The sequence below is a fragment of the Convolutriloba macropyga genome, chromosome 4, assembly GCF_964194025.1.
Source record: "Convolutriloba macropyga chromosome 4, txConMacr16.3, whole genome shotgun sequence".
Taxonomy (NCBI): Eukaryota; Metazoa; Xenacoelomorpha; order Acoela; family Convolutidae; genus Convolutriloba; species Convolutriloba macropyga.
This window is the reverse complement of record NC_134471.1, coordinates 48,389,142-48,414,352: the sequence shown is the minus strand read 5'-3', so window position 1 is coordinate 48,414,352 and position 25,211 is coordinate 48,389,142. Positions and strand designations below refer to the sequence as shown.

The following is a 25,211-nucleotide window of genomic DNA, read 5'->3' as shown; positions in this document are numbered from 1 at the left end:
TCCCATTTTAATTAATTTTGCGCTAATTTTTAAATCTTTGAGAAAAAAATTAAAAATATAACATCAATTATAGTGCTTTATTATAGAATAATTAATTGTTATCTATTGTTTATTGGTATCAAACAATTAGTATAAACGTTCCTTTGTCGCTATATGCTACACCAGAAGGCTCTTTTTATATGCATTAGGATACTTTTTGTGAAATTAAAGAGGTAAATTGGAGTAAATGATCCACTTTCATCGATGGAGGAGCTTTTTCAAAAAACGCACGAATTAGCAACTAGCCATCATTGAAGACAATCATCCTTAGTGAAGTTACATCCGCGACCCGCGTTGTTTTTTAAGAAAAAGCACTTTTTTGTTGTAATTTTTTGTTGAATGATTAAACAAAGGACAATTTCAATTATACAAAATTGTTTTATAAGAATGGTTCCGATCGAATAAAGATTTAACCAAATAGAGATATCTGCAAAAAGAACTTCTCATTGAGGCATGCCTGAGATTCACAAGCTTCTTTAAATTGATATCTCCGTTATATTCTTCGATAAACACGTTAAAAGTCACTAAAAATCAATTTTTTAATTCAAATTCAAGTTTTTTTTTCTCTCAGAACATAATTACTACAACCCTTCTCAATTTCTCATTCCAGTTAGTTTAGTTTCATCAAGCATCAGTGAAACAAAATGAAATACAAATGATTCTCAGAAAAATTGCAGGACAGGTGTAGATCTTATTCAGAATATCGTCTCATGGGCTAAGCATTTCCAGACCTCTCATTTATCCAGCCTTAGAATGAAATCAAAAGATTTTTGCTTTATTTGAATGTTACCACGAATTCTTTAAACTGACAAGATGATAGAATGAGGCAAAATAAAAATGCAGAGCTCAATGGTTGAGCGTAAATAGTCTTTGAAAGTCGGGCGCAGTTCAGTAATTTGGTTGAAAGATTTGTAATGCGCGAATAAGACTTTGTTCAAGCTATGATCTGAGGACCCAATAGACTCCCTTACGGCGACCCATGGTCATCTGACCTATACCTGTTTTATATCACGCATCATACCCAGGTTGAGGTGCCAGACCGAAAGTCGATATGTCCAGACCGTCCCAGACGAAAGTGTCTATGTCCAGACCCTCCCAGACGGAAAGTGCCTATGTCCAGACTTTCGTGCGTTCAAAATTTTTCGTGCATTCATCGTGCGTTCAAAACTCCCTATGTCCAGACTTTCGTGCGTTCAAAATCTTATATGACCAGGCTTTAGTGCGTTCCAAATTAAAATTCGTGCGCTCATTTGTGCGTTCAAAAACACCTATGTCCAGACTTTCGTGCGTTCAAACGTGCTTATGTCCAGACTTTCGTTTCGCGCGTTCAAAATCTTATATGACCAGACTGTAGTGCGTTCTAATTGAAAAATCGTGCGCTCATTTGTGCGTTCATGTCCAGACTATCGTGCGTTCAAAAACACTCATGTCTAGACTTTCGTGCGATCAAAATGCGTATGCCCAGACTTTCGTGCGTTCATGTTCAGATAACGTTCTTATAATGTATTCGTTTCAGGTATAGATACGTTAGGGTGATGGTTGTGATGAAGTGCCCAAGCAGTTGCTACATTTTGTTTAATAGAAGATGCTCGATGAAAGTATTGGCTGAAGGGGATGCCAGCGACCTAGTTATTAAAGTATGATTTGCTTTGCAACTTCAGCAAGGGTTTATAATTCTAGGTGTGAAATTGTTACAAACAAAGCAAAATTTTGCATGCGAATTTTCCTGCGTTCGATGTTTTGTAACTTTTGTAACTTATTATGTTCATTTTTTTCCAGACTGTGTAATTTTGAACGCACGACGCCACCTTGTGCGTTCATTTCGGTCTGGACATATCGACCTTCGGTCTGGGACCTCAACCTGGGTACCGAGGCAATAGCTGTATTTGAAGCTTAATTTCAAATTACAAAAACTGCCTAGCTATCGTTTTTCTTTTTCTCTATCCCTCATTACTAATTTTTAGATAAAATTGAAAAGCAATTTAAGGGAATCTGGACTCAACTGCAAACAACTAACATCCGAATAGCCTATTTAGTGTACTATAACAGCTCTGCAGTTGAAGAATAGTTACACATGTATCTGGTAAACATATTTAAGGTGGTTTTTCGATAAGCAAATCTCAAACAACCTTCAACTAAAGTAACATAGACTCAGGTGGCTTTAATTCCTTCAAATAATATCAGCACAAGGGTGATGAAAATCATTTTTGAGAGTTTGGTAAGTCATGCGTGATCAAAAAGTAACAGTCAAAAATGACGTCACAATTGCATTTCAGTCAAAAATGCATACAGGAAGGTACAAAAATCCGATTTCAAGCGAGCGTGACGTCATGTGGGCGTGCAAAAAATCTTGATGACCTATTAGAAAGGCACAACAGGACAAATACTGAATTATACAATTAAAATTAACTAAAAATCTAATAAATTAAAAACATCAACTTTTTTACGAAACTAGTCGTTGATTGTGAAAAGAGCAGGTAACCCTACAATTACTTCAGAAAAAAACGTCTGAGCAGAATAATAATTTTAACAAAAAAACAACAAATTAAAAAAGAGGAGCCAAACAGAAAAAACGGTCAAAAACGTAAAAGCAATTATTATTCAATTGAATAGGTTGATTAAGTGCATTTTTGTCTCAGAAAAAAACCAATCTGACCTGTCACTGCTGACGCTAATTGCGGAGACGACGAAAATACCAAAAGCGGAGAAAACTGACAATTAATACCATTATTTTAGGAAAAAAGCACATTTTGGAAGTTAAAAAGAACTGTAGCTATCAAATAGAAACATTAAATAGGTCCATTTATCCATCTATGCTTTGTTAGAAAACCATTCGAACCTGTCGCTGGACTAAAGCGAAAACTTCAAAATTATTTTGAATTTTCAGAAAGCAGTTTCACAGTCAAAAAAATATTGAGCTATCAGCTGTAAATATTAATTATAGCTTCATTTGGGTCTCCCTTGGATCCCAATAGGAACCCAATGAGACATAGTCGCTTCAACATAGTCAAATTAAAGTGACTATGTGACAGGACAACAAAAAGAACAACAAATACGGGTGATGCACAAAAATTGCACTGATGGTCTTTTGAAACCAAAGAACTCCGAAGTGATAAAAACCTTAACCACCCATTGAGCGTTCCAAAACATGCAACTAAACTTTCGCAAACAGCATTTGCAAACAATTTAGAGCAAAATCAGTAGTATACTAAAATGCAAGTATTGTCACGGGGGGACGTCCCCCCCGTGACAAACCGTGCATAACGTTTTGTCACGGGTGGGGACGTCCCCACCCGTGACAAATCGTGCGGTACATTTTTGAGGTCGAAAAATTTTGTCTCTCAATTTTGCCGGGGGACAAAAACTTGTAAAAATTTTCTCGATTTGTGCCGGGGACAAAAACTTGTAAAATTTTCTCAAATTTGTGGGGGACAAAAACTTGTAAAATTTTTGTCAATTTTGTGCGGTGAGAAAAACTTGTGAAATTTTTGCCGAATTTGTTCGGTGGGCAAAAACTTACGATTTTTCCAGCTATTTTGTGCGGGGAATAAAAACTTGTTAAAATTTCACAGTTTTCTGGAATTATTGGAAAACTTGTGAAAATTTTGCAATTTTTGGGGGTCCCTTAAGTTGGTTTTAAAATTTAAAAATTCTTAAACCCTTTTTTAGTCAAAAAGACTATTCATGGGTTTTCAAAAGACAGAAAATTTACTAACCTTTTCATTATTTCAATCTCTTGATAAGTTTTATGTAATATAACTACATTTAAAACAAAATAGAGTCAAATTTTGGTGGTTTTGATCCAACATCTGGTTTTAATTTGATAGTTTTATTGCCCATATGTTATCCCAGATTAGAGAGTGTGGGCAGATTAGAAAACCAATAAAATTTAAGTGCCAGGGCTCCAAATTGAGAATTATTCTGTCTGATAAGAAATTTGCAGCGTCCAAGGTGAAAAGAATGCAACTTTGCAGAAAACGAGAAGAAATATACGTATGAAATGGACAAAACAAATGCTCGAAACTATATGAAATGTTCCAAAAAAGTACTGAAAAAGTGTTTAAAAATGTGCGGTAAAGCAATTCATATACCACAATTGTATGACGGGAGAGTTAAAAATCGAGAAAAAAATAGTGTATTTTTAGAGTAAAAATTGTTGTTTTTGAACAATTTTATGCAAAATATTTCATCAAAAAGCAATTCCATTATGTACAATATGTTTTGCATTGTAAATGGCAATCAGTGCAGACGGGTAAATTGTGTAAAACAAGGTGTTTGAGGGACAATGCAAATGTGATCACGTAATATAGAGTAAAACTTACCGACTGAACCTTACTGCGTAACTTAGGCAAAATGGAAGAATGAGCAGTCTATTTCCCTTAAATACTTAAGAAAACTAACTTCTACTTTTTGGTGATTGATATTCTAATTTTTTCTTTACATTAATAAACAGTTTTCCTGTTCTGTTTTATTATCAAAGACAAGGTGTGGTCTCTTTTATTACCATAAGCAATTCAGTGTGGTGGTCTCCGCTTCTCTGTTTGGTCAGTCGAGTTTAGCCTTTATCACCGCTTTGCACGTGTTTGAACACGTGTTGTTTTATTATCAAAGACAAGGTGTGGTCTCTTTTATTACCATAAGCAATTCAGTGTGATCGTCTCAGCTGCTCTGATTGGTCAGTCGGGTTTAGGCTTTATAACTGTCTTGCACATGTTTGAACACGTATTGTTTTATTATCAAAGACAAGGTATGGTCTCTTTTATTGCCATAAGCAATTCAGTGTGGTCGTCTCCGCTTCTCTGATTGGTCAATCGTGTTTAGCCTTTATTATCGCCTTGCACGTGTTTGAACACGTATTGTTTTATTATCAAAGACAAGGTGTGGTCTCTTTTATTACAATAAGCAATTCAGTGTGGTCGTCTCCGCTTTTCTGATTGGTCAGTCGAGTTTAAGCTTTATCACCGTCTTGCACGTGTTTGAACACGTTTTTTTATTATCAAAGACAAGGTGTGGTCTCTTTTATTACCATAAGCAATTCAGTGTGGTCGTCTCCGCTTCTCTGATTGGTCAGTCGAGTTTAAGCTTTATCACCGCTTTGCACGTGTTTGAACACGTGTGGTTTTATTATCAAAGACAAGGTGTGGTCTCTTTTATTACCATAAGCAATTCAGTGTGGTTGTCTCCGCTTCTCTGATTGGTCAGTCGAGTTTAAGCTTTATCACCGTCTTGCACGTGTTTGAACACGTATTTTTTTATTATCAAAGACAAGGTGTGGTCTCTTTTATCACCATAAGCAATTCAGTGTGCTGGTCTCCGCTTCTCTGATTGGTCAGTCGAGTTTAGCCTTTATTATCGTCTTGCACGTGTTTGAACACGTATTGTTTTATTATCAAAGACAAGGTGTGGTCTCTTTTATTACCCTAAGCAATTCAGTGTGGTCGTCTCCGCTTCTCTGATTGGTCAGTCGAGTTTAAGCTTTATCACCGCTTTGCACGTGTTTGAACACGTGTTGTTTTATTATCAAAGACAAGATGTGGTCTCTTTTATTACCATAAGCAATTCAGTGTGGTGGTCTCCGCTTCTCTGATTGGTCAGTCGAGTTTAGCCTTTATTATCGTCTTGCACATGTTTGAACACGTATTGTTTTATTATCAAAGACAAGGTGTGGTCTCTTTTATTACCCTAAGCAATTCAGTGTGGTCGTCTCCGCTTCTCTGATTGGTCAGTCGAGTTTAAGCTTTATCACCGCTTTGCACGTGTTTGAACACGTGTTGTTTTATTATCAAAGACAAGGTGTGGTCTCTTTTATTACCATAAGCAATTCAGTGTGGTGGTCTCCGCTTCTCTGATTGGTCAGTCGAGTTTAGCCTTTATTATCGTCTTGCACATGTTTGAACACGTATTGTTTTATTATCAAAGACAAGGTGTGGTCTCTTTTATTACCATAAGCAATTCAGTGTGGTCGTCTCCACTTCTCTGATTGGTCAGTCGAGTTTAGCCTTTATTATCGTCTTGCACGTGTTTGAACACGTATTGTGTTATTATCAAAGACAAGGTATGGTCAAAAGTTTGAGTTTGTATTTAAAAAGAAAGTAGTATGTCGTCGTCTCAAGATCACTTTGATTTTTATCACGATATAGCGCGTTCTGAAAAACGATATGTAGTTGCCTGTGTGAAAACATATAATAATACTGGAACTTATATATCGCTGAAACTTTTCAAAAAAGAGAACGGAGACAACGAATTTCGTTTCAACCAAAATCTCACTCTCTCTATGCAGGAATTGGAGCAAGTGGGAGAAAATATAGATGCTATTAGAAGAATAGCTCTCTCAAAATTTGCGAACGAGCAGAGCATCTCTGGCAAAAGGAAGTTACAGCCTGGTTCCAGTTTAGAAACGAATGGTCAAAATCGTAGCTGCAGATTCAAAAAATCAAAAAAAGCCTCAGAGAGTGATAAAGAGAATTAAATAGCAAATGAAAATTTATTTGCAATAGTGAGCCTCAATTTGATTCTAATCTTACAAAAAACTTCGCATACAGCCAGCACAAAAATGAAGATCATTGCAAAATACAACAATTTCATTACCATGTCATTGCTGCTGTTGATCAATTACCGTAGTCCTTCAAGGATACTTCTTCTAAACCATATACAATACCATGTCTCTTCACTTGTTTTCAATTGCTAATTAGGGGGTCTTCTCACATAATTCATTATGGCGAAGTGATCGAAAAACTTCAAGAGGCAGTCAGTTACAACGATCAGCACAATCTAGCTGTTTCAGTTTCTAAGAAAAAATTACCAAATGTAAACATGCTAATGACACAGGATGTTCAAACGCAAACTGACTTTTTACCTACTTGCACTATTGATAGATTTTAGAGTATTTATAATGGTGGTATGTATGGTGAGCTTTCCAAAATACTTGATATATTAAATAGTGTCTATGCTTGTTTGCATGTTGATAATAGTTTGATTTTGATAAATTTTAATATGGAATCGAAATTTTTCAATTAACAATTGTCTTGTTCTCTTGTCTTTGAAGAAAGAATTGAGCAAAAAAAGTTAATTAAAAAATGTAAGAGCATATGGTTAGCAAAACGTAGCAAATCATTATCGTTCATATTCAATATGAAAGGACATTCATAACCAAACATCACATGTGCAATATAAATGCAAAAAAGTCCACAAAGTTTTGAGTTTTGACTTTGAACTGGCTTAAGTTTGAGTATTTGAGTTACTTCATTGTAAAATTTTAACAGTCGGCAATACAATAATTGGTAGTTTTGTATCGGGATTCCAAGCGGATCTGCCAAATAAACTTTGTTTTTGTGAAACAAAAGAACCATCCAATGACTTCCCGCATGTTGCGACGGTGAAGCATTGACTATGATAAATCCTTCTCTTGTTAACTTTGGGAAATTGTCCGCGGCAAAAACTCCATAAAAAAATGCTTCAAATGAATACATTTTCCCAACAAATAGCGTATTTCATCACTATCCATCTGTGGGGTAGGTGATAATCGAGTTTTTTGTCACCTTTCGTTCCGAATTAACATAGAATGTTGAGCTTTTTTCATACAGAAATAGAATTTCTACGTTGACTGCCAATGCTCCGTCAAATGTAAGTTGAACTGAAATTGAGCAATTTGTAAGTGCTGGATGAATGAAATCATGAGAAGCCTCTTGCGTTGATGTTAAATCAAAAGCTAGAATAAAGTGATTGGGATAATTGTCCAGAGTTATGCCATGCCCAGCTTTGTCAAGAAAATCTAGGGCTTATAGAGTATTGAAATAAATGCGGTGGTTGAAAGTTGTTTAGACAGGAGTTCCAACAATAGGTTGACCATTTCGATAAACGACAATTTGGCTCAAGTTGATTTTCTGGTAGTGAAAAGGATTTGTGCGATTACTTCCGAGGTATGCTTGATTTGTTGCCATTGCAATTATCATACGCCGTACAGGTGCTTTCGAGAAAATATCCTCATGGCTCCAACTTCTTATTCCAGTTTTAGCTAAAAAAAGTTCGCGGCAATACTTCTGTATAGCGATACACGGCAGGTGTTTTTAGTAGAGTTTTCTCAATTGCCGTCAAAACATGATCCGCTATTGTCATTTTTCTAACGTAGAGATTAGCTTCAATTATTTTGAATTTGTAATGTTTGTTTGACTCTGAAATTACAGCAAAATCATTTGTAGACCTTCTAAATGAAATTCGCAGAGTAACACCACTAAGTAAGTGTTTATCACAAGTTAAAAGATCACTCGCCGGCTTTCCAATAAAATCGTTTTCCTGGGAATTAGCAACAAGAGCTTTTCTGGCCGCTACGTCGTCCGCCCGACCGTCGGCGCCATCAATTTTAGCTGGCTCATCCTCGTAATAATATCCCTGACAAACTAGCCATGTGTTTTCTGCAGCTTTTCCTGACGAAAATTCCGTTTCAATAAATGCTTTGTGAGCATAATTTCCGTTTGTTTGGAAATTTTAACACCGTTAGCAGATACATTGCATTCTGAAAATAAAGGATGTAATGCGTTGTTGCTAAAGTATGGCGCGTCTGTATACGTCGCATCAGTTCCTGTTCTTAAATCGCCGTCATTGTTTTGGGAGATTTTACATTTAATTTCAAGGAGAATTTTCTGTAAATCTATGAAATTGTTTCTATCGCCCAAAACTTCAAACTCAAACATTGGACCGTCCGGTGAATATGATGGTCCGACATTTTGAGTAAAAGCATTGTCAAAAGTAATAAGCAGAGGCTGTTTTTCAAACAGATCAAGTGTGGTGTGTGTTGCCTCTGCGGGCAGTAAATTAGTAATCATTTTGAACATTAGAAAAGAAATTTGACTGACTTCTCGTCAAGGGCTTCTTCTTACGAATGCCTTGTTTTGGGTTTTCACCGTTGGTTTTTAATTTACGTATTCTTTTTGATCCGCCCACTTGTTTTCTGACTAGTTTTTTGCACAGTCGATTTTAATACTTGTTTTGGAGACTTTTTCTTTGTAACAACCTCTACCGGCTCAGGAGCTGCTTGAATAATTAATTAACGTCCAATCTTTTTGGCTACAGGCCAAAGAAACTTTCTTGCAATCGGTAATGCCGCTCTGCCAATATCTGCTGCTAAAGCCCCAAAACCGCTTCCTCGTTGACGATAGTGTCCTGAAAAGTATGGTGACACCGATTGCTGTTGATAGTAGGCTTCCATTTAGTCGAATTTTTTAAAATTTAAAGTCAATATAACTTTTCCTGTTCCAGCGAATGGAACTAATTCTCCAGTTTCTGTCCGCAATTGAATTTCAATTGACTGAAAATTTTTTGATAATAACTTTTTGTATTCCAGGTTGCTGAAGATAATTCTGTGCGTTGGCTCCATTTCGCAGGGGCTACCGTTTTTCAGGCGTTGTTTTGAATCAATGACTCGAATAAGAGGAGCTTTAGTATCACCTACGTATTGATACTCAATTATGTTAACGTAAAAAAATCAGTTGCTTCCCTGCAGACAAATCAAAAGGATAATCGCCAACAAAAGTTTTTTCTTCGTCATCAGCCATTGTCAGATTTTCAAAAGTGTCCAACATCTTGTATACAATATGATAACCAGACCCATCATGAATAACGTTGAAACCTAGTATGCTTGGAATTTCTTTATCTGGAAAAGTAATTCCTTCGTTTTTACCAAAAAAGAGGAATAAAACTCTGTTGATTTTGTTAAATTGAAAGTCAAAATGAGGCAATCCAGTAGCTGTTTTTAAGGATCTCAAAAGATGGTCACGGTTTTCATAGAAACCAGTTCCAATAATAGCTCGTTCTCCACCGTATCGTCTGGTGACAGCATCAAATGGAATACTTTTCTCATAAAACTTAAGGCCTTCAGAAGAAAATATCTTTAAATCACTTTTGTTCACTTGATTTATTTTTGCCGGGAAGATAATTTCACTTAGTGCAACTCGCCAATCCCCCTCCAAATTAATTTCTTCATTGAAAAAATTTTTGAATGAGGACAAGGTGTTTTGAGGAAAAATATTCATAGAGGCTGATGAAACTAAGTGAACCGTGAATTCATTCATGTTTTGTTATTTCATTACTGTTGTCTCTAACTTTGACCAACTCTAATTCATTAAATTTTCCCTTGACTGGCTCCCGGGATGCGTCAATGAGACTATAAGTAGGAGGATTTGTTGTAGGTATATCGTAAATCTCAAAAACTTCGTTGGTAAATGTTTGCTTGTATCCTTTTCTAAAAGGAAGATCCGCTTTTGATATTCGCACAAAGTCCCCAACGTAAAACCTTGGTCGGCGAACTAAATTTGCTGAATCATTAAAAATTAATGATATCAAGTAAGGAACGTCTTTCTTTGTCACTTTATTCGGCGCCAATTTCGTTACTCTGTTGACTCTAGAGTTAATGGTTTGTACAAAGCTCTGCAATTGATTAATATACGAGTATGTCCATTTGTCCTCTAAATACTTGTATATCAAATTCTTGAGCGATCGTATATTTCTTTCCGCAATTGAGCGATCGTATATTTCTTTCCGCAAATGCTGATTTTTTCTCGCTGAAAGTTTTTTAAAATTCGATTTCATTTTTCTGACATAGAGTGCTGAAAGAGCCCTTAAATTCGGTACCAGCATCCACCCACACTTTTTTAGGTCGCTTGTTTCTTATCATTTTCTTAAATGCATCTGCTGTTGTTGTGGCGTACTTTGATTTTAAGGGTTCGACTCGTAGATAACGTGAGAGACAGTCCTTCGCAACCAATAAATATTTTACATCTTTGTTCTCTTTTGCTAATTTATCCACATGAGCCAAGTCTAGCGACCAAATTTCGTTTACATCGTAGGCAATAACCTTCAATGTAGGAAATTTTTTTCTATATTTTTTATGCTTTGTGTGGGCATTTTTGCTCTCCAGGAACAATTTAACTTTACTTGGTTTCAAGTTTGTGATTCTTTGTAGATTTTTTACGCTTCCATATGCTGCGGGACCTTTCGTATATTTCAAATCAAGCAATTTTTTCTCATTCGTCGAAAGACTCCCAGTTCTTCTACTCTTGCTGAGTTTTGTCTTCCTTCGAAGTTTCGAAACCACTTCCAGCGTCTGAGGATTCTTCTGTAAGTAAATGACTGGTTTCCTTGTGCTTGATTCCTTTTGGCGAAATAGTTTTCCTTTTCTTTTTTGGTTTGGCAGTTCTTTGAGTTCTTTTCCGGATCGCAATTTTAGCATTTCTGTTGATCACCAAGTCCTCTTTTATGTTTAAATCCTCAAGAATCTTAAAATAATCTGGATTACTTCGTTTTTTAGTTGGTTGTTGCAAATCATAGAGAAAAATAGGGACATTTATTCCTGTTGCTGTTCCGTCAACAATGAAATTTTCATTTTGGTCTATAACAACTTTTTTTGACTCTTTAATGAGGCTAACTATTTTCTCCGTCCTGGTGAATTTCGCTGGCGCTAAAACGTTAAGATTTTGAAGAATTTTGTCTGCTTTTACTTTTGACAACTCAGTGGGATCAATTGTTTCCCTTGTATCTAAAATTTCCTGGTACTCTTTATTAGTGTTTTCATTTGGTCGCATACGGTTCAAAAACGAAAATTGAGCACCTCTATGCTGAACTCTGGGATCATTTAGAATTTGTGAGGAAAATGGTAGCTGTTTCATATATTGATTTTTGGGAATCAAACTAAACTCTTCAGCAGTTGACATGTTTTAACTCAAATGGATGAAAAAAATTTTTATAATGAGTTGAATCAATTCAAAAACGGTTTTTGTTAGAAAAAGCGCTCGTCGTTTATCCATTGATGACTTTTTCTTGAGAACACTTTCAAATATGTGTCTGTATTTTTCTAAGTCTCTTACTTTCACTCTAACCTGACCCAGCGAGACATTGTGAAGGCATTCACATAGAACCCGTATAACATCACTATCACAATTACGCAGGTATTTCCTTAACTTTTTTGGTTGCAAATGCACCATTTGCTTCAATATAGATAATTTTTTCTCTTTCATTGTTTAGAGGGGTTGTTTGTGCTTTATCAGATGGAAGGTAGAACACTGTAGGACCTGGCTCAGTAATATTTGAACAGTATCGTAAACAATCCGAAGTTTTTGGACCAAGATCGATAAGCAAATGCCCAAATGGTTCTTTCGTTGCCAATTGATAGCAATGTTTTAAAAATTTAACAAGATTTAACTGCTCGCCTAAAAATTCGACTTGTTGAATATCGCGGGCTGATTTGAACAGAATGATGTGTGATGTGTTCAAGTCTATTGTACGAGACCACTTGCTCTGCTGATAAAGATTGTGCTTTATGTAAATAACATTAATCTTTTTGTGACACCCTGCAGTAGCCAGCTTAACAAATTCTTTGTCGTTATAAATTTCTTCGCACGAGTCGTCGATTATCAAAAGACAGTTTTCAAGGTTATTCAAAATTTCTAAATTGGCATACTCTTTGAAAATAACTCCAAGTTTCTGCTCCATTTTGACGTATATTTGTTGCATTTCTCGGTATAAAAATATAATGTGGATAAATTTTGGGTAAAATGTGTTTCCACTCAACATTTTGAAATTTAACTCTGTTTTGCCACAACCTGAGGGCCCTACAACGGCCATGAAGACTCCATCTTGCGTAGATATAATTTTATTCATAGTGTTGGATTTGGTAAAATGTATCCAACTAAACTTGACAATATGGATATCCAAACTGAGGTTTCTTCACAATTTGGTTTAAACACGGTTAACTTCACAATACAAAGTGATTTTAGTAGTAAAATAACAAACAGTTGCACAAAAAATACAACTTCCGAGCTTGGCAAAGTTGTTTGGTTACAAAATTTCCAAGACGATTTGCTGCTACTTTCTTTTTCAAAATAATTTTCCTCTACAACAGCGTCAACTTGATCGACTGTTACTCCCTCCATCTCAACAAAAAATGAAAACTTGTTGAAAAAGTATCAATTGGGTATCAGATTACATAAAACAACTCATAGCAATTAAACTCAGTTAGAAAGTCTTTCATATGAACCATGAAGCACTCAGAGAGTCTCTCAGTTCTGTTATAATGAACAATTATGTGCACTCTTTCTTCCTTCACCAAGAGTTGAATCTCTTTTGGCAGTGAAGGATCGTTTTTGTCAATTTCCTCACCAACCGGGTGCTTCGACATCAGTAAGAGTTTCGGAGGACAGACTCTGGGTTGATTTTTTGACATTCTGCTTTCTCCACTGAAGAAAAGGTTCAAAATAATACACTAAATGAGTGAATGAGCGAATTTCGTCCTCAGTCAGCAACAATTTAACTTTTCTCTCTAAGAACTGATTTCCGGTTTTTATGGTTTCGTCTTTGGAAATTGAAAGACTCAGTTTCCCGTCCCCCGTAATCAAGGCACAAATTGTTGAACTCGGTGACAACGGTGCCTCCACTTTCGTCAATTCCTCTCTCATTGGTTAACCAGTTGAAATAGAAAATGGCTTTTTCTTTTGCACAATGTTTGTTGAAAAAGTTTTTGCCCTTTGAATGATTTTGACAATTTTGTGTAAAATAGTTCACAGATATCGAAGGACACTCAAGTGAAATCAGATCAATAACAGGACATTCAAGCAATTCTGACAAAAACTTTTTCCGCTCCCTTAGCTTAGAATTTTGCACCAGGATTCCGCAAGCGAACGCTTTGAATTATTTGTGTTAGATAAATATAGGGATAATTTCCTGTGTCCCAATCAATACCGTGCAAATTTTTACTCAACCAACTGAAAGATTGCTTTTGTTGAGCTGATAACTCACTATAACTTGTAATTTTTGAAATTTTTAAAAATTAAAAATTTTAAAATGAAAAATTTTTATATATAAGCAAAATAATATTCCCGACAAATGCCCGCTAAAACAGTTGCTGCTTTTCCACGGAAGCATATAAGAATAACCAGGTCCTTGGTTATATATTTCGTATATGAAACCTCCGGCGTCGTGAAAAATAGCGTGCAAACGTAAAATTTTTGATACTTTTAGATACTTGTCCAGAGATGAATTTTCGATGCCAATTAGACCTCCATATGGACGCAACTTTCCAGCAATATCATGATCAAAGCAGTCCAACTCACTAAAATATTCACTTGCTGCAGGAAATAGTTTAATCTTACTGATTTTTCAGGATAAGATGTAGAAATGGAAAAGTATTTGTCGTGAATGTTTTCCAAACAGTTTCTACAAAGAACTGGTTGATCATAACACATGCCAAGTCTTTTTTTCTCACTTACCAAACTGCAACTCAACAGTTTTTAATGCTTTTCGCTGAAGAGTCTAAAACATTTTTTATTAACAACCTCTAAACAAAGAGTGAATAAGATTTTTTCATTCTTATAATAGCGACAGACTAACTTATCGGGTTTTGAATTTTATAGTTTTATACACTAAGAACCAATAACCGCAATGCTGACTGCATGTTGTTTTTGTTTGTCCACGAATTCTCCAATTGGTTATGATAAGACATAGAACAACGCATTCGTATACTGTGTAGTCACTCTCCTTTCGCCTTACTAGAACTAAGGTTAAATTTCAAAATTTTTCTGTATTTTGATTGGCTAAGATAAAAACCAAATATATCCAACTATTCTGCTCTACGTGACAAGTATAGTTATTGCTGTTTTCTGATTGGCTAAGATAAAAATCAAATATATAAAACTATTATGCTCTACTTGACAAGCATGTTTTTGAGCTATTCTTAGGAGCAACACGCCTAAACATGTAGCAAAAACAATTGAACACAAATAATCATTTTCTTTCAATTCTTGCATACTGTTTGGTTGCTCACAAAATCCAAATCTTTGCTCTACAACAAACTGAAAATTGTTTGCAAACTCTTTTCACAGTCTTTCCTCATTTCTTTTTGTCTTTCTCCACTATTGATAACAATCTAATTATTCTCGAAACAAGATTGATACAAAATTCTTAAGTTTTAGAACAAATTGTTTTATTTTTTGATTATATAGAAAAGCTGACCAAAAGTTATCACGACCTGACAAATTACCACAACAAATCATTAATTGCGGCATTGTCTTCAAAGTTTGAACATGTCTCCGGTGGCAATTATTCTGAAAAAGGAGGCCAATCCCGATTTGAGAACAATAGCAAATGAAACTTACGAAAAAAGAGAAAGTCGTTATTGTTAAACAAGAGTTGCGGGACAACAAGTGGATTACAATTAACCACATGGTGCTACCAATTGTAATGTTCGACTACATCCAATCATTCAGATTTGAAAAGGCGCTGATGAAAGGAGCACAGTACACGATCGATCATGTTACCGGCTACGTAAGAGAATTTGTTTTCAATCCAGAGACGATTGAATAAAATGTTAAGAAAATTCTTTACGACTATGATATCAAAGAGATTCCTCTATACGAAAATCAGGAGGGCTATTGGAGGGACCTGGAAATTACTGATAGTTTCTGGCGGATTCCAAAAAGCCCCGAAAGACCAGACATTACAAGTCGGTCAAATTCTCCTCTACCAGACTCAACGCCAACTCCCTCAACTCTCAAGGTAGCGGAAATTTCCATAATTGCCAGCAGCAGTCTCGAGACGCCACCAGTGAGCCTTTGCTTTGCTCCAAAGAAACGAAAGCTTGATATCGACTTCTAATACTCATTTAAAGACATTGCTTCTTTTGTTTCTGAGATCTTCTAGTGTGAAAACTATTTTGTTAGTATTGTTTGTTCCGTGTTATATAGCCTAATATTTCTTTCTATTTTTTGTCTCAACGCACATTGTTCCACTTGAAATTGAATTCTGGCTTCCGCTCCACTTTTATCTCATACACAGTAAACAGTAAACACATTCTATTGAACATGCGATATCGTGATAAAAATCAAAGTAATCTTGAGACGACGACATACTACTTTCTTTATAAATACAAACTCAAACTTGTGACCATACCTTGTCTTTGATAATAAAACAATACGTGTTCAAACACGTGCAAGACGATAATAAAGGCTAAACTCGACTGGCCAATCAGAGAAGCGGAGACGACCACACTGAATTGCTTATGGTAATAAAAGAGACCAAACCTTGTCTTTGATAATAAAACAATAATTGTTCAAACATGTGCAAGACAGTAATAAAGCCTAAACCCAACTGACCAATCAGAGAAGCTGAGACGACCATACTGAATTGCTTATGGAAATGAAAGACAAATGTTGGCACATGTAGTAGACATAATAATTCCTAAAACTCGGCCAACCAATCACAAAAGACTAGACCAAAACTTGCAAAACGAACAAAAATCAAAAACATATTTTGTCATATGCACCAGTCTAAAATTAATCTTCAGTCAGCTTTCAACCAATGACAGGTCGGAAAAAACAATTGCAGATTAGATAAAAATTGATAAACACTGTAGACATACAGCTTTAGTTAAGTTATTGTTAGTGCTATGAAGATTTTTGGAGAACAAAAACAGAACAGGAAAACTGTTTATTAATGTAAAGAAAAAATTAGAACATCATTCACAAAAAAATAGAAGTTAGTTTTCTTAAGTATTTAAGGGAAATAGACTGCTCATTCTATCATTTTGCCTAAGTTACGCAGTAGGTTCAGTCGGACATCAGTTTTTCCCGTTAAAATTTTGTTATTTTTATAGTTTTCCCCAAGTTTTACACTATATTACGTGATCACTTTTGCATTGTCCCTCAAACACCTTGTTTTGCACAATTTACCGGTCTGCACTTGTTGTCATTTACAATGCAAAACAGTTTGTGCATAATGGAATTGCTTTTTAAGGAAGTATTTTGCATAAAATTGTTCAAAAACAACAATTTTTACTCTAAAAATACACTATTTTTTTCTCGATTTTTAACTCTCCCGTCATACAATTGTGGTACATGAATTGCTTTACCGCAAATTTTCAAACACTTTTTCAGTACTTTTTTGGAACACTTCATATAGTTTCGAGCATTTGTTTTGTCCATTTCATACGTATATTTCTTCTCATTTTCTGCAAAGTTGCATTCTTTTCACTTTGGACGCTGCAAATTTCTTATCAGACACAATAATTCTCAATTTGGAGCCCTGGCACTTAAATTTTATTGGTTTTCTAATCTGCCCACTCTCCCTAATCTGGGATAACATATGGGCAATAAAATTAAAACTATCAAATTAAAACATATGGGCAATAAAATTAAAACTATCAAATTAAAACCAGATGTTGGATCAAAACCAGATGTTGGATCAAAACCACCAAAATTTGACTCCATTTTGGTTTAAATGTAGTTATATTACATAAAACTTATCAAGAGATTGAAATAATGAAAAGGTTAGTAAATTTTCTGTCTTTTGAAAACCCATGAATAGTCTTTTTGACTAAAAACGGGTTTAAGAATTTTTAAATTTTAAAACCAACTTAAGGGACCCCCAAAAATTGCAAAATTTTCACAAGTTTTCCAATAATTCCAGAAAACTGTGAAATTTTAACAAATTTTTATTCCCCGCACAAAATAGCTGGAAAAATCGTAAGTTTTTGCCCACCGAACAAATTCGGCAAAAATTTCACAAGTTTTTCTCACCGCACAAAATTGACAAAAATTTTACAAGTTTTTGTCCCCCACAAATTTGAGAAAATTTTACAAGTTTTTGTCCCCCGGCAAAATTGGGAGACAAAATTTTTCGACCTCAAAAATGTACCGCACGATTTGTCACGGGTGGGGACGTCCACACCCGTGACAAAAAAATATGCACGATTTTTCACGGGGGGACGTCCCGCCCCGTGACAATACGTGCATTTTAGAATACTACTAAAATCAAAGAAAACGCAAGTCATAATGCCGCATGTGAAAAACGAATTATCTCTTAAAAACAAAATTTCTTTCAAAAGCAAAAATTTGTTCAAGCAACAAATTCTCTACCTAAGAAGCGGATTGGAAAGTTCATGCTTTAAAACTATGCGATATTTTGCTCCTTTTACGGCAGCAGCCTGACTAAATTCACCGCTCTATTTGCACTTCTCATTAACAAGAAAAGGTCGAAAATGTGCGATTAGCGAGTAGATCTTTAAGAAAATCAGCACCCCAATACAATCCAAATCCTTTGAATTGTAAATAATCCAAGAGAGCCCAGGTCTAGACCTCGACCCATAAAAAGACAATGCTCGACCAAAATGTGCTATGAAAAGACCATACTGGACTCATTTGAGCTATGAAAAGACTTTAGCTGGACTTAAAGACATTCTGGACTTTAGCTCGACTCAGATTTTTCGCAAAAGACTTTAGCTGGACCCAAAATTTTACAAAAGACTTTGGCTCGACCCAAAGTTTGTGCTGGACTTAAGCTCGACACATTGTTTGCAAACAAAGTCGAGTTAAAGTCTTTTCATGGGTCCATCATTAGTTTTTTTATAAGTCTGCTTTATTGCATATAACGTAGTCAGCATATGTGACCCTGCACCTTTTACGATTCAAAAGAACGACAAATACCTCAAAAACCTTCATTAGTTTTTTTAAAAAGATAGCTCATAATCTTCGGAAGGAAAACAAACTGAATAACGCCGAAATTTTTTTATGGCTAATGGGACTAGGACCAATACTTTTAAGCTTGCTGGTTTCATAGAATCAAGTAATGTGGTAATATACTCGATCTGCTATAACTCTTTATCTTAAGATTTGACAAAATTCTGAAGGCTTTTGGCAGATTTCCAACTGATTCTTAAGTTGGACTGCTCTGGTGCAAAACTATTTAGTCTTGCTCCGGTTCTGCTTCTGTATGTACAGAGGCAGGAAAAAAGTTTAAAAAGTTTTGAATTTTGAAATAAAACAGACTTATGAAAAGACTAATGGTGGACCCATGAAAAGACCTTAACTCGACTTTGCTGGTTATTGAAAGACTAATGCTGGACCCATGAAAAGACCTTAGCTGGACTTTCTTCGTTATGAAAAGACTTTAGCTCGACCCATGAAAAGATATTTGCTCGACTTTAACTAGGATCCTCGACCGTGTAATTATAGTCAATATTGCCCCCCCCCTACTAGACTTTTAAAGTATTTTCATAAGTCGAGGTCTAGGCCTCGGAGGGCCAATAATAGCCCGCTGTTGCATCTATTAACAAGCATTTGAGCAAAAGAACACTTACGCTAGTCGGGTAACAGGGGGACCCAGAGGCGTTGCTGTCAAGACTGTGAGTTGTTTGCTTTTTGCTACAATAACGCCTGACTTGTTCGCACCTAAACAAAAATTCCCTAATTTAATTATTTCATGCCCTTGGCGCATTAGATTGGGTACTGGTCATGGCTTTCACTTCTGTAAGGATATTTCGTACTATCCCGATCCCGTATTGCAATTAAATTAGAGCACGATAAGCTCAAAACTTTACTCATGTGAGATCACATTAAAATAGTGTATTAACTTACAATTTTTCGACGGAAAGGGACATACGATAAATCTGCAATATATACAAATTTTCCGTGTAAACCCCACGAATCTCTCAGGTTGGCCCTTACGATTGGCGTGAGTTTCCACAAAATTTTCAAGAATGAAATAATATTTTAATCACAGTGTTTTGATGTAAGGAATTTAGTCACTAGACAGTTCGGCCATTCAAAACAAAAAAGAGCAAAATACGACGCAAAATCACTCGTTTTCCTCATTATTTTCATTTTTTTCGACATGAGTAAGTATTAAGAGTGCGAGTGCAATGCGCTAATTAAACTTTAATATTTAACTGAATCTACGTGATGTTCTCACAAGGACTGCAAATTTCAATGGATCGTTTTGATCGTCGTAATACAAGTTATGCAAGATTGGGTTTTAGGTTCAAGGTTGTCTCTGAGTTGATTTAGGACGCTTAAAATGGCAGATAACGTGTCGGATCTATTCTGTTTCTCTATTATGCTTCTTAAGCTAGGGAAGGGGGAAACGATACAGGGATAGATTCTACGTGTTCATGGGTCAGTGTAACATACCTGTAACACGAATAAAATGATTCGTGCCGGATCGTAGCCCATCCAGGGTAAACTGGGTGGGAGGTATTGGAGCGCTGGATTGGGCTGCAGTTTGGGTAGCGGGTGCTCTCAGTTTTAGGGTTCCGATTGATTCGGGTGTCTGCATGTGTTGTCCAGAGATTGAGTTCCATTCCACCGTGTAGTCTGTCACTTTGACTCCTGCGAAAAAAATTAGGGTATCCTTTATACAAGATTGTTTATGTTGAACCAGGTGCTTTCGGGAAAAAATGAAGAAAACATATAAATCCAGGTTGAAAAACGGGCGTGAATCAAAACTTAGTTTACAAAACGACCTCACATTTATCTTAAAAAACTCTTGACTATCTTCTTTTTGCTGGGTTTCTGAGTTTGGATTGAGGTCCATGAAATTAACGCTGCCAAACATATTACACAGGATGTTCAACCGAAAAGGCAGCCTAAGTTTATGCTAGACTCAAAGCTGATCATTGTAAAATCTGCCCAAATAAAATTCTTTTTCGTTAACATGTTATCAAATTTTCATAGCAAAAGCCCGCACACAAAAAACCATCTCATGATTGTACACTATGGTAACAATGTTTCCAAAAGTTGCCATCTTATGGTTACGCTTAAACCATACAATTTGAAATTAACTCTAAATCCATAATTGTTTTATGACTTCACCGAACGTTACTCTGCAAGCCATTAAAGCCATAAAATCATTATTCTATGGTAACGATGGTACCATTTTATGGTCATGTTATGGTAATGATGCTACTATAAAATCACCAGTCTAGGTTGGCAGTTTTGCCATCTTATGTTTATGTTATGGCAACGAAGTTACCATTTTATGTTCATGCTATTGTAAAAATAATACCATAAATTGACCATTCAATGGTATCGATGGCACTATCTCATGTTCATGTTATGGCTATGATGAAATCATTTAATGCTCTTTATGATAGTGATTCTATGGTTGCCTTAAAATAACAGTAGCACTACTGAAACTCTTTCTATTTTTTTCACAAGCACAGTAAGAGCAACTGACAAATCTTGAGTCGAACGCCTTTTGTGGCTTGCCTATCTTACATATTCAACTGCTAATGTTTGTAAACAATGCTGAGATTTGCTGTTTTAATGTGCATTTTTTCACCCATCAGCCTCAAAACTTTAACAAAGTATATTGTACTCGAAAGAAAAAATAGAGTTCAAATTAACAACATAGTTCATAAGATAATTTTCTATGACATGAAGAACACCATAACTTTTGACGTTTCTAAAGATATTTTTGAGGTGCTTCAACGCGGTAAGTTGATGAAAATGACTTTTTAAATGCGTCTAAATGGTCTTTGCTAATCAAATGAGGAAGAATCTATGCTCATCATGTGAAAAGCATTTTTCCATAAATGCCATATAAGGCATTCTTCGGTAAGCATGTTTAAGTTATGGTGGACTACCCAACGAATATAGAAAGTTTTTCAACAAATATTTAGGTAACTGAAAAATTTCCTGTACTCTGTACAATTTATCGCAAATTGTTTAACCTTGAAGAATTGATGTTAACTCCAATTTAGATTATTAGGTTAGGTTGTGTTTTTTGCAATGCAAAGAATCACTGCTGTGCAGTTTTGCATCCTTTTTTATCTTTAAAAAACTCAAAGTTGAATGGGGGATGTCGTGTGGTCTCCTGAGAACACAAGAATCATTTCAACAAATATGCTTGTTCTGTTTTCTAAATCCTCATCAAATTGGAATCTGATTATTTAAAGAAGAACTTTATATTAGGCTGGAAACCTTTTTACAAACTATCTTTTTTCAATTGCAAAACAAAAATTATTCCATTCAGAACTAGTGCCTTCAAGACTCAGTGCAAACGAACGTTAGAGTGCAGAAAAATTTATCGGTAGATAATTACTTCTAGTAGGAAAAAAACCCATTTTGAAAACATTATAGAGGTGTTTAACGGATTGAGTCCTGACTACAGATATCGACATAGATAAAGATATATATATATATATATATATATATATATATATATATATGTATATATATTTATATATTTATATATATATATATATATATATATATATACATAAATTTACATACAAATATATAAATATATATATATATATATATATATATATATATATATATATATATATATATATATATATATACATATTATATGATTTATACTAAATGAAAATAAAATATTCAGATTTATAAAAACACACGAGCATCATTTTTTATGGACTCCAGTAAAACAATTTGTATGACCAAATTGACCTCTGATCTTAGTAAGCTTCGAAAAAACAACTTAATTTTAGATGAGTTAATGAACCCCCAAGGAAATAAAACCCCACTTGACTGTTTGAGAACTGCGCAACGCAATTGGCCGAGCCCAGAAAGCCATGGTCATGCATCAGCGGCGCCTGGTAGCTGGATATGAAATTATCGCCACAAAAAAAAATTTTATGACTGAACTTCAATTTACAGAAGTTGATTTGCGGTGGTTTTTGTTTGCTTGGGATTTTTCCATCTAAAAGTAGATGGGTGTTTTTCCGTGGCGTTATCTCCTAGACTCTTGCAATGTGAATATGCAGTGCACTCAATATTACCTATCATTATACATTAGGGCACTTTCCTTAAGTGTCCATTGTCCAAAAATTCAGTACACATAATCGGTTTTTTGTCGAGCGTCTTCGACTCATTTTAGTTTACATTTGGTTAAAATTATCAGCTTCCCACATCTACTATGTTCCGGAGAAAAAAGCCTATTTGCTAAATGATTACAAAAACATCACTTGCGATACTAATTGTGGATTAAGAGGACAGTAAGTGGTTTTGAAACTACCCATAGCACTGTTTACAAGAACAATTAATTACTTAGACCTGTCCAGACCTTTGACCAGTTAGTATCACGGCCATTGTAAATAACACAATCAGTTTAAACTTATGTCTGCAACCTGTAGTTTTGGTTCGAAGTTGCCCTGGCGTGCTAACAAGTGTGGTCTGCTCAGAGGTCATTAGAACTGGGATTTCGTCCTGGGCAACTACACGGGTTGCTCGTAAAAATTATCGTTCCCTGATAATGAATCACCCTAACTTGAATTAACGATTAACTAAGGTACGATGACTATGTTTATAAAACAGCAGATCACCAAAATAATGAATCGTTTTTCAACAGTTCAATTCAGTGTTCCACTTTGGTCGGATAAGAATAAGAACTAGTGATTGAAGATTAAAGTGTGAGCATAATATTTTTCACAATTCATTCTGGTGACAATGGCGTACGTTGAGGTCTGGGACACTCGTTGTTCGTGAAGAGCTGGTACGATGCAACAGAGCTGATTTTGGGACTGAGGATGTTGCCGCATGGATGACTCTCATAACAGGGGATTTCTGGCGATCAGCATTGAGGCTGAACCTTATACTAAAGTCACTGAAACTCCTTGAGATAACCAATTCTAAGCTAGTGATAATCCAGCCGCTTGAAAGTTTCCGTTATCGGCATACAAGGCTATACGTTGCAAGGTTTTTCTAACCAAATCTGAGAAGCCCGCAAAAGTTTCAAACGGGAGTTGTACAAACTGGATGGCTATTTCGTCACATTTTTGGGGCATAATGTTAATTTTCCCTTTCTTCAGCATTTGTCAGAGCAAAACCGCAACTCCTCACCGCATCTGAAATTAGACTGGGCTGCAGTGGGGAAGCTATGGGTACATCTAACGCAACTGGTTGTCCTGCTGACCAGCTGGGCAAGAATATGTCTCCTGGCCTTGAATTCTTATCCGGGATCATTTTATTTGTTGGCAAACCGGTGCTAAGTTTGCAGTTGATCAGGCAGCAAATACTCTACCCCTCACTCTGCCATGCCGCGATATCATATCCCCCGAATATGACAGCTTTAAGCGTGATCACACAGCTTGTCCGGTCTGCCGTTTTGACAGTAAGAACATTTTCGTTGCTCAAATCGTTGCTCAATGTATAACAAAACACCAATCCGGTACTTCATTGCGGCTCTGAATTTATTTTGATGAAGGTGAAGGCCCCGACTAGGGAAAAGAGGTGCTTATAGCCAGGCATCAGGTCCAGGCAACGTAAGTAAAAGCAAACAAGCTTTCTCCCGATTTGAAAACTGATTATCAAGAAGATTAGAAAAATCAGTAAGTGCCTTCTGAATTTTGTGTTGTGTATACTGGCTTATTTATAGACTAATCGATTCTTCAACTGTTTCATTGAACATTTGGTTGTCTGATAATTTCTCACCGATTATTTACTCTACTAAAGCATTTGACTGCAACACTGACCAGACGTACGCCACTTTCAGTTTTTCAACTGCTTGTCCAACTTCAACGCCAGTTTCGCTCTTTGGAAGACAAGCCTATTTGCAAGCATTGTCATGTATATCGTTGCCTAACATATTGTCAATGTTGTTCTCTCAAAATTGTCAAAACCCTGCAAAATAACAGAGGATTCGTCGGATGGAGATTTACATCACAGGGATTATACCATATTTGGTGCTCCAAGAGAGTTTCGAAGAATTCCAAGTGCACAATGTGGATCGTCAAGATAAGCCAAGATAAGCCAAGTTATCGAGCAGTTTTTCTATTTTGCTAATTCTTTTCCTCAACGATGTGGAAACAAAGCTGGGATTTCCGAGGGCAGCATCCAAGATTTCAAGACCTTTGCTATTTCTCTTTACCCTGTTATCTATAGCATTGAAGTCAACGGGTGACCAAAGCTCACATTTTTTTTATTTTGAGTTCTAAACCCCATCCTTCATCCATTTTAGTCAGCAAATTCAATGCTGTGGAAAGGAATTGTTGGGGGGTACAGCAAAGGACGCCGTCATCCAGATACCAATTATGCTGTACTAAATTTGATATTTTTGTTTCAATTTCATTAAAGATTGGCAAGAGAGCTAGTGAAAACAAAAGCAATCCCAGAAGATCCCTTGTTGCACTCCCGAGAGGCTACTTTAAAATGTGTTGTTAAAATTCAAATGACTGTGTTGTGACTAGTAAAGTCGCAAAAGGGGCAACACTAGGCAAGAACTTAGCAACTGCCTCCAAAACCCTCCATATTTTCACCAAAGTGAACCCATTTTTGAAATCAATCTGCATGATTCCAGAATTTTTTGATTTTTTGCAGTTTTTCAAAGAAGATTTGTGTTCTATGTGCTCTGCCCTCAGCACCAGCCCGGACCACTACTCCCAATTTGTTTTG

General features: G+C 35.8%; 1 protein-coding gene across 2 annotated transcripts in view; it reads right to left on the bottom strand.

Moving 5' to 3' along the window:
* LOC142337714 (uncharacterized) overlaps nucleotides 1-25,211 on the bottom strand; it is a 159,921-nt gene that overhangs the window by 114,163 nt on the left and 20,547 nt on the right. For both annotated transcript variants that reach the window (XM_075387172.1, XM_075387171.1), the window contains exons 10-11: nucleotides 19,986-20,183; nucleotides 19,157-19,247 (exon numbers count right to left, since the gene is read on the bottom strand). In XM_075387172.1, the coding sequence (XP_075243287.1) occupies nucleotides 19,157-19,247; nucleotides 19,986-20,183 (289 nt within the window). The remainder of the gene's footprint in view (nucleotides 1-19,156; nucleotides 19,248-19,985; nucleotides 20,184-25,211) is intronic.